This window comes from Poecilia formosa, unplaced genomic scaffold (assembly GCF_000485575.1).
Source record: "Poecilia formosa unplaced genomic scaffold, Poecilia_formosa-5.1.2 Scaffold34, whole genome shotgun sequence".
Taxonomy (NCBI): Eukaryota; Metazoa; Chordata; class Actinopteri; order Cyprinodontiformes; family Poeciliidae; genus Poecilia; species Poecilia formosa.
The window spans coordinates 2,216,270-2,230,292 of record NW_006799973.1 but is presented as its reverse complement, the minus strand read 5'-3'; the positions used below and the strand labels follow the sequence as shown (position 1 = coordinate 2,230,292).

General features: G+C 35.6%; 1 protein-coding gene and 1 long non-coding RNA gene across 6 annotated transcripts in view; one reads left to right on the top strand and one right to left on the bottom strand.

The window, feature by feature from the left end:
- The window catches only part of znf384b (zinc finger protein 384 b), a 16,134-nt gene extending 3,199 nt beyond the window's left edge, over positions 1 to 12,935 (bottom strand). Inside the window, exons 1-7 of one of the 5 annotated variants that reach the window (XM_016670541.1) lie at positions 12,738 to 12,935; positions 9,738 to 9,805; positions 8,335 to 8,536; positions 7,831 to 7,944; positions 6,497 to 6,654; positions 6,319 to 6,413; positions 5,487 to 5,711 (exon numbers count right to left, since the gene is read on the bottom strand). In XM_016670541.1, coding sequence (XP_016526027.1) covers positions 5,487 to 5,711; positions 6,319 to 6,413; positions 6,497 to 6,654; positions 7,831 to 7,944; positions 8,335 to 8,536; positions 9,738 to 9,803 — 860 coding nt within the window. In that variant the 5' untranslated portion in view covers positions 9,804 to 9,805; positions 12,738 to 12,935. Of the gene's footprint in view, positions 1 to 5,486; positions 5,712 to 6,318; positions 6,414 to 6,496; positions 6,655 to 7,830; positions 7,945 to 8,334; positions 8,564 to 9,737; positions 9,806 to 12,737 lie in introns of all 5 variants that reach the window. The other 4 variants (XM_016670540.1, XM_007550194.2, XM_016670542.1 and 1 more) reach the window with 4 other exon arrangements.
- Positions 12,214 to 13,311, top strand: LOC107835996 (uncharacterized). The gene is made up of 2 exons (XR_001661847.1): positions 12,214 to 12,800; positions 12,889 to 13,311. It is a non-coding gene; the product is annotated as an uncharacterized LOC107835996 (long non-coding RNA).
- The last annotated feature ends 712 nt before the right edge of the window (positions 13,312 to 14,023 follow it).

Here is a 14,023-nt window from a genome sequence, read left to right as displayed (position 1 = left end):
GGATGGATGGATGGATGGATGGATGGATGGATGGATGGATGGATGGATGGATGGATGGATGGATGGATGGATGGATGGATGGATGGATGGATTTTAAGTTAACCAGCAGTAAATGTTTACAATCAAACACCTGATGCAGTGACTAAAGTTTTCAGAAAACATTGTTATTTAAACAAAGCAATGGTAAAACACATTCTGACATTTTCTAACAGTAAATAAAAGCAAAAGTTTTTCGGTGTTAAATTATTCTTCCTTCATTCCAGACCTGTCATAGATTTTACTGTTATGTTATGAGAAACGTGACAAAAGAGGCTCCAAAACCCTGGAGCAGCTGAGAAGGAGGACAAAGTTTCATTCTAACAATAAAATCTCAACTATTTCTGCTTCAATGCAGATGATGCAACAGAGTGGCAAACATGACTCAAAACTGTATCTACACTGGTAATCATATTTTTTAAAAAGCATTCATTTAAATGTAATAGGACTGGATGTTTTGAATATTTTAGGTAAAATAAAGTACCTTTATCTGAATCATTGTATTCTTTTTCTGCCTTTTGCAGGGTCATGCTTTTTTGTTGAGGTGCACCAACTTTTCTTGCTGATCACTGATGTTTAAAATGATTAAAATTTTTATTAATACCTATTTTCTTTTAAAATTGATGCTGTCAGGTGTTATAAGGTCACAATAAACCTTCAATGTTCCAATCTTACTTTACTGAAAAACATTTAACAATTCCCATGAAACAACAAGACTTTTAACTGTATGAGGTAGTGCTCGCAAACATAAATAAAAGTTTCTACTGCTAAGCTAAACTAAAAAAATCAGATCCTTTAGTCTTCCATTAATCACATTTTAAAAACGAACAAAACTTGCACAACATGTTGGACTGCATATTTATGTTTGAGCTTCTTACCAACAATTAAAGTGAACGACAACGTTTTGCTGATACAAAAATCACAAAGTTTGAGGTCAGTTAAGGACAAACTAACAAAACAACCTAAACCACCAACACGTAGTTCTCATGTAAGGTCACACTTCCATGAACTTTGTAACCGACAGCCCTCTTGGCAGGCCGTTGCTATGGAGTTGCTATGACAACAGCTTAGATCTAGCTCTCTCCTTGTTCCCATCTAACTTATGAACAGTTAGATGACTGTAAATGTGTAAGTACATTACAGCTATTACTTGATTACAATTTGTGCTACCCACTTCTATGTAAAACTAAGATAAATATCAATGATATTTACTGTGGTACTTACTGTCAAACTATCAAATTTAGCTTAGCTAACGTAGCTTTTATCTGCAAGCTAACAGGGACATGTAGCTTACAAGTATGTTACAACATGTACTTACTCTGCCAGTCACCAGAGCCGTATTATTATTCACACTAAGTGTTTGCACGTCCTTTATAATCCTTTTAAACACTGATTGTATTCGGTCATAGATTTTAGGCCAACAGCTCATCAGGGTTGTCCAAACTTTTTGCCACATGGGCCAAAATCATTGAGTCAAAAGGACTGGAGGGCCAAAATAAAAATGTTTTTACCTACTCAACAATAAACTAAAAGGGCAATACTTAAAAGTAAACAAGTAAATAAGTCAGATTTGTTGCTGGAAAAGGATGTGTAAATTATTCTAGATCCAAAACTTAAAAAGGTTTCTGGAGATTTGCCTTATTGACAATAACTTAGCTAATCTTTTAGGTATCAATTGGAAAACAAATAAAACAAAATCAGGATGTATGTCACTCTCTCTTTGAAAATGCTTGCTGTATTTAGTCAAGCTTATTAAATTAATAAAAAGTAGATTTGGGTACAGCAAAGTTTACTTTTGAGTAAAAGTATCTGGTTCTTGGTGAGATAAAGAAAATAATGATTATTTAAGATGAATCCTTTGTGTTATAGGGAATATTTCTATTGTAAGAAGATTTTACTTGTTTGTGGTCATTTTGACCTAATTGAAGATAGAAAGTGATACCTGTACTGGGAGTCCAAAATTTTATCTTTCTTGAGGTGAAGTCTGCGGCCACATACAATCAGTCCAGGGGCTGCAAATGGCCCCCGGGCCGCACTTTGGACACCCCTGTAGTTAACTAAATTGTATATGGCAGCTTGTCCACATTGTCTTACATATTTTCTTCTCCGTCTCAGAGAAGACAAGGCAAAATTGCAGCAGCTTTGAGGTTATCTAAATGTAAATAAAATCAGTAGATAAGATCGGTTTCACATGTAAGTATCAACCAATCACCCGAAATTAAAGAATTGATTGGTGCACCCCTAATTTTCTAAGAAGGTTTTACAAACAGATCAGCTCAGATCAACAAGCATTCGCAGATGACTTGACAAAGAGACTTGAAGTTGGCCAAAACACACAGACAGAATGAAGCAAAGCTTTGCAGCAAAACAACTTGGAAGCACTTATCTAATTTAACAAGAACAGAATGAAAATAAATAAAACATAAAACAGAGCGTAAGATAGACGGCTGAGAAAACTAATGAGTGAGTCAGTCAGTGATGCTGCTTCACATGCATTTGTGAACGTGTGCAGAGGAAATGACAGGACATGCAGAGAGACAAACAAAAACACACTAAAGCAAACAAAGACACAGGGAAGCAAAACGTGTTTGCAAAAAAAGAAAGGAAGGAAAGAAAGAAAACAAGAAGGAAAATATTACAAGTGAATTAATACAACACAACCCCCGTACATTTGGACCGTCCTTTCTGATTACAGTATGAATTATGTAAAATCTTATTAGAGGGCAGAGCTGCGACCAGAAAGATCTAATCTGGAATCTGATTTCCTGAAAAGGTCACTGGAAGAATGTAATATGAATCTGAACTTCATCGTCCCTCTGAGGAAGAGGAGGACAGCAGCCTGGGCTGCAGGACGAACGCTGCAGGACAGGTTAACAGGACAGGGACAGAGACGAGGACAAACCTGTTGCTACCCTTCCAGCTTGTTTCAACAACGCTTCATTTCCCTGAAGAAATTATTTAAATACAAGTAATTCTCTACTATATATCTGAATGCCTTAATATGGGGTAAAATAACCATGAAAAAATGAGAGGGAGTTTTAAGTCACTCCTTGAAAAATAATAATTTATTACTTAATTTTATTGTCATCAGTAAGGGTCAAACATAATTACAATATTTTATTTCTGAGACTAAAAACTGAAACCAAAATTCAGCTTGACCCTCACCGGTAACAATAAAATTATGTTACAAATTTTACTCTTTAAAGCAGATTTTATTGGCAAGCAGTGACAATATCACAATAGCATGGACAAATGTGTTGGTACTTGCTATTGATCCTTAGATTTTAGTCATTAATGGTTTAATTTAATATCACAGAGGCCTAGGAAGCTTATTTAAAGGAACAAACGTACTAAAGAGTAGTTTGGTCTGGATGATGAACCAAATACAAGGAGCTGAGATTAAGACAACATACGTATGTTGATTAAATTAAAATGTCAACAAGAAGCTAATTCATTCCAATAATATAATTCAAAATGTGGTCATTATGCACACATGTTGATATCTTTCAAACATTTATTCTTGTTTATTTTGTTGATTTTTGCAGCTTACAGCAAATGGAAATCCAAACCTCAGTTTCAAGAAAATCTGAAGACTGATAAATATTATTTCTTAATAGCGAAACGTTGTGATACGGTCATAACAATCATGGTCATGACTGCCGACCTGACAGTCACCATGGTGATGTCAGCATGACGCTCATGGCAGCCATCTTGTTTGACAAGCACGTTTTACAGCTTTTATTTATTTGGATGTTTTATGAGAACACTATAGAAAAGAATCTATTTAAATGAGGAATGTTAAGTGTCTTGTGATATACTTTTAATACTTTATTTTTTAATACATCAACGTCAAATTATTTAGCAGCAGGACTTTGAAACGACTGACAGACTATTTCAAAGAAAGAACCACATTACACCAGATCTTGGTAACTCTATAAAAGCTTTTTTTCTCATTAAAACTCAATTTTTCTCTTAATTTTAACTCATGGTAAAATTGAGTCTTCATTTGCCTAATGTTGTGGCTATTCTCATATAATTAAACCAAACCTATTGTAGCCTCACGCTAGAACAAATCACAGAAGGGATTATTGAAATAAAAGCCACTTTTTCAAAAACATTTCTCTTTATCTTATAAAATGCAACAACAAAAAAAAAAAAGATTAAAATTGGAAATGGGATCAGGTATGAAAAAAAACCCAACAGATTTTATTTGTAAGCAATATCACTCAGAACTAATCTTAGGTTCTGTTTTGTTTTTTTGAGTAACTTAATTAGATTTGTAATTAAATGTTAAAATAAACACAAATTAACCTCAATGAATGTTACTGTCTAAATACAGATAACATACGAGTTTGACCTTTTGAATTGAATTACTGAAATGAATTAACTTTAATTTAATTAATGTTAAAATTAAAGCTAACAACACCATCTCCAAGCAGTTCAATGTTCCTTTAAACTTCAGCTCACATAAGATTAAAAGGCCTGGTTTAAAAGCCTGAAGGAAAGTGTGGATAATGAAAAAGCTGAAAGACCCCAAAGTGAAGCAAAGGTCGAGGTTCATAATTTTCTGATCTCTCCATCCATTGGTTTAGTTTTGGGGCTGCATTCCTGCATCAAATCTGTGCACAAGATTACTGAGGCGTCTTAGAGAAAAACATGAGCCACAGGTCAAAGCTGCTCCGACTGGATTACGACCCAAAATATAAAGTTAACAGCACTCGCAAAATGGCAGAGGACAAATAAATAAATAAATAAATAAAACCTCAGTATTCTTAAAAAAACCTCAATGAGCCCAGATATATTTCCTGGTGAATACTAGGGCTGGGCATTTATCAAATCGTTTATCATTTACTGTAAAAAAGTTACTGTCACTATAAGAATTATGATTTATTGTTTCAATTAATCTTAAAAAAATGTTCCCCACTATTTTTCTCCATGAGAGAATCAAAAATGTAAATAAATGAAGCTTTATGATATAAATCACGCTTCTTTATGAAAATAAGAATGATTTTCAAGAGCACAATTTGTATGCAGTTTCCTAAAAAAGAGGTAATGTAGTTTTTAATCATAATGTTTTATCATTATTGCGACAGTACTGCAAAATATTGTGATAAAATATTTATCACCCATAATATCTACGGTAAGATCTGAAAACTACAGGCTGGACAGTTTGTTCAGAAGGAAAAGGCAAAACTACCTATTTGCAGATGCAGTGATCACTTGTTGGTGTGTTTGATTTGGGGTACCATCTTTTTTGTCCATGCAATTTTGATTTGTTTTAACACAATACAGAGTTAAATTGAATAAATAGTAAATTTGGAGTAAAAAAACACAAGGTTTTAAGCTGCTTCAGATGTTTTTTTTGGGTTGCTAAGGAAGGGAAGCAACAAATGTTTCTCCGTCTGAGGTGCAGGGGAGAGGATAAGGGAGGAAGGTGGGGTCTGCAGTACCGTGAGTGCTGCTGTAAGTGACTGAGCTGCCTGAAAGATTTCTGGCAGTAGGAGCAGGTGTAAGGCTTGGCCCCGCTGTGGATGCGGATGTGCTGGGCCAGGTAGCTCGAGTTGGCGAACGACTTGGCGCAGTGAGGACACTTGTGAGGTTTGGCCTCTGTGTGCGACTTGGAGTGGATCTGCATGTCAGACTTACTGAAGAAGGTCGCCGCACACATCCGGCACCTACAGGCGGAGAGACACAGAAATGGGAGGCCGGGATGGAGAAAGGAGAACCAGAAGGAGGGAAACAAAACCAGAGGAGGAGGAAATTTTCACGAAAGATGGGATGAGGGGGGGAGGTGGGGTGATCAGGACAGGAGGAGGAAAATGGAGCAATGAGTCAGATAATTAAGTTATGGGAGAAAATAAATTATTAAAAGAAAACTCAATCAGGACAGAAGTGGGTTAACAAATGTTACACACGCCCGGACAACACAGAAAGACATTAAAAGGGGAAATTTAGTAAAAACAGAAAAAGAAAGGTCTACAGATATAAAACAAAGGAACAGAGTGCTATATCCAAACAAACAGAAGAAGCAAGGCTAATGTGCAGCATGTGGAGAAGCAGAGAGGAGCTGCAGAGCAGTGATGTGTTTGTCTTTTCAAATGCATCATCAAGCATCTGCTACAAAGACTCACTTCCTGCCAGAACATGCAGAAAAGAATGTTTAGAAGAGCTACTATGCGTGTTTGTGTCTGTGTCAGCAGCACCTAGTTCGTCTATAAGAGCTGAACATCTATGCAGCCAGAGCGAGGACGCACAGCAGACGCTTTTTAATCAAAACCGTACCTGTATGTCTTTGTGGAGTCTTTATGTCCATGTTCTTCGTCCTCATGGGACATCTCGTATGGATCTCCGGGATGATGATGCTGCAAAGATGACACCTTTCCAAAACAACAAGAAAAAAGGATTTGGACAGGTCTCTTCAGCTACAAAGTCAAATTTTCCTCTCTAGTTATTGTCTTACATGTCCGCCAGGTGTCAGGTGTGTCAGTATTAGCGTGTCATGTCCTGGTCCACCCAGAGTGGCAACTCTGGACAGCGTAGTCACCTTTTTCTTTCTCCCTCGTTTGGAGGGAGATGGCATCACGACCACGTGGGACGTCCCGTCTCCTTCTTTCTTGTCTGCAACAGAAAGGAAGAACATTCTTAAAAAAAAGAACAGCATCTTTTTAAACTTAAACCTGCTGCTTCATGTCCTAAAATTGCGCAGTTTTGGAAATATGTGCACAAAACTGTGAAGAAGATTCTGGGATATAATATCCCTATGAGTAGCACGGTACTGTGTCTTTGTAATTTTAACAATACCAAAGTAAGCGTAAAGGATAGGGACCTGATTAAGATAACGGTAATAGCTAGTAAGAAACCTTTTACGAGGAAATGGGGAAAGACCACAGCAAACACAAATGGAAGAAAAGTGGACGAAATGGACAATATTCAAGACAAAGACAGCGACAAAAAATAGAGAAAGAACTGGACAAACTACATGGGACAAAGGTCTAAATAGCTGTCAAGCAGAAGTTTCATGTTATATAATGTTTAATATGAATTGTTCATGTACGTTTTAAATGTACACAAATGTATGGAAAACGCTAAATGATTAAAAAAACCTGGTGCTTCAGTTTACTCATCCACTTTCAAAAAGTTTAATGTTTTTTTTTCTGAAGGTAACTAGAAATAAAACAAACTTTCTATCTTTATTCAACAGTCACGCTATCAAGAATTTCCCTTGCATTACTTTGGAGTAAATGGCTTCAAGTAAATATTTCTTATAATAATAACATCTCAAGCTGATTTTTAGGTTTTGTCAACTCACAGGCTCATTTTATACGACAACAGTGCATCACTGTTACAGAATTTACATAAACAAATGTTGCAGAACTGACCCGACAACACAGCTGCTAATCTCATGCTATGCAATGCAGACTCTCTGTCTTCACTGAGGAAGACTCCGAATTCTTGAAGTAGCTACGAATTAAGCTAAACCTATTTGATTTATTTGGTTATGACTAAAAAACAAACTGAAAAGTGCAGATGGCAATGTAAATATGCATGGTAAAATAATTTCACAAACAATTTCTACAAAGTTTGTATTTAAGTTTAATAAATGTAACTTAGTAGGAGGGAAAATAATGTGTTGTGAAAATTATTTCTGTCTTTTGTCATTTTTATTAGCAAACAAAGCCAGAAAATAAAATCGGAAATTGTATCTGGTATGACAAAATCTGAGATTAAATTTTTATGCCTTATCTCCCAGTCCTAGACTGAGTGTACATTGCCTTGATGTTTTTGTATGTTTACCTGAAGAAGGAAGAGCTGAAACTATCATGGTGGTCGCTGGATGACCGGAGACAAATGACTGAGAGGACGTGGGAGAGACCAGCGTTCCCTGAGGTGTTGTGATCACCAGACCAGCTGCACGCAGAGAAACAAAGGCAGAAAGTATTATAGGCTGATATAAACGTATCATCGAATACATATTTAATATCTTCTGCTGAGCCTGGAACTGCTAAAACAGCATTATAAAAAAAAGGAGCCTTCAAAAGCTAAAGAGCTGCTGAATCATTTCTGAGAAGCGCCCTGTGGCTGTGGAATAAAAAGAGACACGCAGATGTTCATTTTACCCTCAAGCTGACCTGTTGGCAACATTTGTTCTCATCAAACTGAATCATTTAATGCGCTGCTGCTACGAGCCGCTACGTTCAGAAACCATCTTCTGCGTCGTCAGATATTACGGCCACGGCTCCAGCTGTTGAAACAGAAAGAGTCGGCCCTGAAGGCTGCTCTGGGCAGAAACAGGCGTACCTGCTGTCATGATGCCTGTCGAGGGGACGGGCAGCACTGTGATGTTCTGGGTGCTGTGAGGCGGGTGGAGGTGCGCCGCACCGCCAGCCTGCCCGCCGCCATCTGTCTTGGCTCCAGGAGTTGGGATGGTAAGAAGAGTAGTCTGGTAGTGTGAGGCCGATGACGGAGAGAAGGAGGCGTTCTTCTCCTGGTGCTCCTTCACCTTGTTCAGAAACATGCTATTCTCAAGCTGGCAGAGGTCAGGGGAGGAGAGTGATGTCATCAGGCAAAGCTGAAGTATGTGACTTTATAAAAATTATGTTTTTTTATAAAACTGTCACCATGTGATGACAGGATGTAATGAGACAGAAAATCTGTGAAAAGATCAGTCTCCTTCACCTACTTCATGAACTACCACGAAGAAATACACCACTCCCAGTCAAAAACAACCAATCAGAGGCGGGAGGCGGGTCTTAGCGCTGTCAATCAACCTCATTTACACACTGCTAAATGGGCTAATGAATTAAATGAATGAGGCGCCACCCTGTTACCACGTTTAGGTGGTTTTACACAAAAACAAAGAATAAAACTGTTCAAATTAATTAACGACACAAATATTAACAGATATGAATCCAGATCTGATTATATCAAAATGGGAAATTGTAATTGTAAAAATAGTACATTACTTAATGAGAATAGCAAGAAATAAAAAAGATAAAACTGTTTAACTGCATTTTGCAGGACTGCTTCTGGAAAAAAATAATATAAAAAAAAATCTAATAAATGTGCTGGTGTACAGTAATCAAACATGAGGAAAGACAGAGAAATACATTTGTATTTCCCATGAAAACATGGTACATAGTCTTGTATAGTCCGATAACACATTTATTTAGTCTCATAAAAGACGTGATTATTATAAAAATAAAGGCATTTTTTTGTCCATGATGAGTCCATCAAGGTTACACTTTACACTTTAATGATGTACATTTTAAGAACAATGCACTGACCTGACAAAATCAATCAATCAGAGCCAGGAGGCGGGTCTTAGCGGTGTCAGTCAACTTTGTGTATATGCTGCTAAATGTGCTAATGGTGGAGAAGCAACTTAGCATTAACCTTATCATTCCCTACTGTCTCTGCCAGCTGCAGCGTAGCAAAGAACAAGATGGGGAGCAAAGGGAAGAACAAGCAGCGCCACATGGAGGGTAATTGACAGCGCTAAGACCCTCCTTCTGGCTCTGATTGGTTGATTCTAGCTAGCACTGGGAGAAGGCAGAGAAGCTAAATTTTTTCACAGATTATCCGTCTCATATCATTCAATCAGTTTCAACAAATATGTAAAAAAAATATATATATATATTTCTTATTGAAGTTACATACTGCAGCTTTTAATATTTTATTTTATGTCAATCCTAAATAAATACCTGCGTGGGCACAGTGGGGAGGTGAGACCAGAAATATGAGGAATTAAAATGAGAGTCTTCCATCATCTCTGCGGGGGAAAAAAACACAAGAAGAAGACGCATAAGGTTCATAGATCTGCCAAATAAGATAAAGAGACAAAGAAACTCAGCTTGAAATGATCTAAATATTCCCCTTCTGTCCACATTAAGCAGGCTTACACTGGAGGAAGAGCTGATGATGATGATTAAGATATGCTATGAATGAAAGGATTAAATGGGTTTCAATCAGTTCTTTCAGCACCAAGACTGATTCAGATCACGTCACTCATTTATACAGTCATATTCAGTCTTTCCTGCTGGCTGTGAAAAGTGTGACCCAATAGGATGAATGTATCATTTGCACAGCAGCATATATAGAAGCTTTTGTGCAATTTGGTTGCTGGTAATAATGCACACAGTCATAAAAAGGGAAGTAGCCCCTTGCACTTCCTTGTCTTACTTGAATTTGAAACGTTTTGTTGCAAATTTTCAAAGACATAGAATCCTACAAAAGATTAAAAAAAAACAAAAACAAAAGTAAGAACAAACTATATAACAGGGCAAACGTACAGCATAAGAAGACATTGTACAGTTATTAAAAATACTCCAATTGAAAGATATGTGCAAATGAGTATGATAATTTGTAAAAACAATGTAAAAAAAAAAGTGGATGTATATTTTTGCATAAAAAAGACATATCGGGAAAAAAACTTTTTAGAAATGGGCCTCCGTGTTATGTCATATTTATACCAACAAAAATGAGCAAATAGAAAGCTCTAGAAATTCATATGAACATAAAGAACCAAAATAAAAAGTAATGCTTTAGTTTAATCTATATGAGTACTTTTATAGCAGATGATTTGTTATAAAACAGCTATTTATCAATGTGGGATTTTTTTCTAATTTAACTTTGTAATTAAAGTTTTTCTCTAAGTTATACACTGTGATGTCATACAATTTTATTTATGCTGTAATTTTTCTCTTTATGAATGAAAATCTCATCTGAAATCTGCTTTTCATGTTTACTCTGGTTGTTTTTGACTTATATTAAAATTAACTTGGAGATCTTGTCACACGCTGAAGTGTGACAAGAAAGCAAATGAAGAAAAAAATCTTTAACGGTTCAAATAGTTTCTTAAATAAATGTACATATTATTTTTGATGGAATATGTATAGGTGGCTGACATAATTATAATTATGGCATTAAATGAGACATTATTAAAAAAAACAACTTGAGGTAATTCAACACTTTTAACACTAGTAGAAGTTGCCACTTAATGACAGGAAATTCAAGATGGCAGAGATAAACATTAACTCCAAACCAAGAGGGCAAAAAAACAACTAACTTAATTGAACATATTTTTCCCAGAAGTAATTTTTCTGCACAATAATTCAGAATATTTTCAGAAAGAAAATCCTGTCAATCGAGTTAATAGAAAAGTACAAAAATGGGGATATTGGGGCCCCAGAGAGCTTGGGGTCATTGTTTACTCTGTTGAGTCTAAGGCCAGAGCATCTACAATGACTCTCAAAAATTACAATTATAAAAAAAACTAACTCAGCTTTTCAAAAGTAGATATAAAAAATGCATGTGTACAATGTTTTTTTCATGGAATAACCACAGAAAGGCACTAAAAGTTATGATGGAGTATTAATGCCAGGCTAAGGTAATTATCTTTTTCAAATTAAGAGAATAAAGTTAAAATATTATGAGAATATAGTAAAAATATTAGTAGAGAAAAGGTGCAAAATTACCAGGAGCAAATGTTTTTCTTCAAAATCCAGTCGTTTGCACAATCGCTTCAAATTCCTACTACTGATAATAATGTGATGATGAAAAAAGATTAAAAACTTCCTTATTTGTAAAACCAATAGAAAAGAATACCTTTACAAGATGCTCAACATTCCTCATTTTAACACAGTGGTAATACTGGTTTTTCATTTAGGAGTTCTTATAAAATAATTATTTCATTCTCTTATTAATGAAACTTTATTAATATATTCAGGCAATATTATGACTTTATTCTAAATATTAAATTATTGTTACAACTTTATTCTTTTACTATTTCAAACTGGCACTGTGACACTGTCACAAAAAGTATCAATAATATTTTTACTTCTATTTATGTTTTATCTTTTACATTATTTTTCACAAATATCAACATCCCCTGGGGGGAAAAGTGCATCCATCCTTTTATTAAACCTTAAAATAGAAATAAAACCGTTGTTCTTTAAAAATAACACATTTCTCATAATAAATATTTAGTGAACATTACCAGTTGTCCTTTTTTTTCCAAAATGTTTGGCAACATTCGAAGATCTAAAGTGGATATTTGCATTGTTAGGGTTGCAGAAATCTCTTAGGAGAAAACTAATGACAAAGAGAAAACGTAAAAAATAAATTATTAAAGTTACACAGTGACCAGACTAAATTAACGTAACCTGAAACAAACCACTTCTTGGTAGTCTCTGATATATGACACAGGTATGTTATTTATGCTTTTATCAATTGCTAAATCGTCATTATTTTTAGTCTTTTGGGGGTTTCGAAATAAATGGCTCTGAATAAAATGCTAAATCAGTAGTAACGATGCTTTAATTCCAGCTGTAGACAGTTAGCTCTAAGCTAGAAGTGTATGAAGTGAGCTACTATCACTAGCTTGTATAAAGTGCTACATTTTGGGTCCAAATAGTGCTGAAGCTCGGAAGCTTGACTCCATTCGGGCCCAGTAGGTGTTGTGGTTACTCCGGCCCACCGCGCTGATTAACTGCAGCTAGCATACAATGTGTCTGTGTTGCCCTCCTGCCTGATAGAAAAAAAAAAATAACAAGCAGGGAAAAAAAAAAAAAAAAAACCTAAAGGGTAAAAAAAGCGAGAAAAAAAACTCGGCCATCCTCACAGACTTCCGGCTGTGGCGGAGAGGCGGCAGCACACATTCAGGGAAAATTACTAACGACGGCAGAGAGAACAGCGACGTTTACCGGTTCAGACGACTCCGACCTCCTGTCCGAAACTCCAAGCAACCCGAACAATCTGGTCCCGAGGTCCAACTTTGTCAAAATTCCTGTAAATCAGTGAAGTTTCCTCCCCCTCCCTGTCTTACTATTTTTTTCTCTTTTTTTCTCCGCTTAGCTAGCTGCTTCGTCTGAGCTTCACTTCCTCTCGAAAAGGTCGTCAGACAAAAGGAGTGTGTCTGTGTTGATGTCATGTCCGGTATCTGATGGATACTTGATTTAAAAATGCAACATGTTCTTCTTCAGCCGTCTCAGCGGGAGTTTTAGGGCGACAAAGGTCCGTTTTGAAGCAAATCAGCTATTGATTACTTTTATTTTGTTGCATTCAAAGATCAGATTCTGATCTTAAGCTGAACGTGATGCCTTCACGTTACCTTGGACGAATCAGAGGTCACTAAAATCGATCTACTGTGGTGATTTGGATGAAGTGAATACACTACAAACAGAGCAGGGGCAAAAAAGGTAGTTATAAAAGATTACTCTATATTAGAATAAATTCAAAAAATGTCATTTTAAAAATAAATTAAAATGATTAATGCTGTGTAATTACTACCATTACAGGCTATACAGTCTGATTTCTGAACTGTATACAAGACATTACAACATCTTATTAGGGCCATTTTAAATAGAAAAAAGGAGTAAATTTCCAACAAAACTCTCAGAAATAAAAAAAAAACAAAAAAACAAGTCCATTTCTTGGCTTGAAAAGTTGAAAATTTGCTACAAAAAAAGCATAAATTTTGAGATTAATCTAATAAATTCATAGAAAAAATTATTTCTGAGTTTCACAAGTCGAAGATTTTCAACTTTTCAAACTTAGAAATTTCTAAGTTTTTCCTAGAAATTTCAATTCAAAATTCTTGAGATTTTCCTCACAAATTTTTGATTTTTGCAGCTCAGAAATGTCATTGTATTTTTGTGTAGGATATTTCTGAAAATAATCTGAGCATTTCTGAGTCTTTCAGGCAAATTTTTTAACATTCGGAGCTCAGAAATGTCTGAGTGTTTTCTAGAAAATTCCTGAGATTAATCTAAAAATTTCAGAGTTTTTTGGCAGAAATGTATTCCTTTTTTTCTATCTACAATGGCCCTAATATGCAGCTGCACTTTAACAATAACTTGTCAGACACTGTTATATTTAACAATAAAATTCAAAGTTATTTTCAGATTTCACCGCAGTTGCACATTTATTTGTGAATTTATTCATCAAGTGTATTTTGACCATTTCTGGGTTATTGCTGTCGTACCTTCCA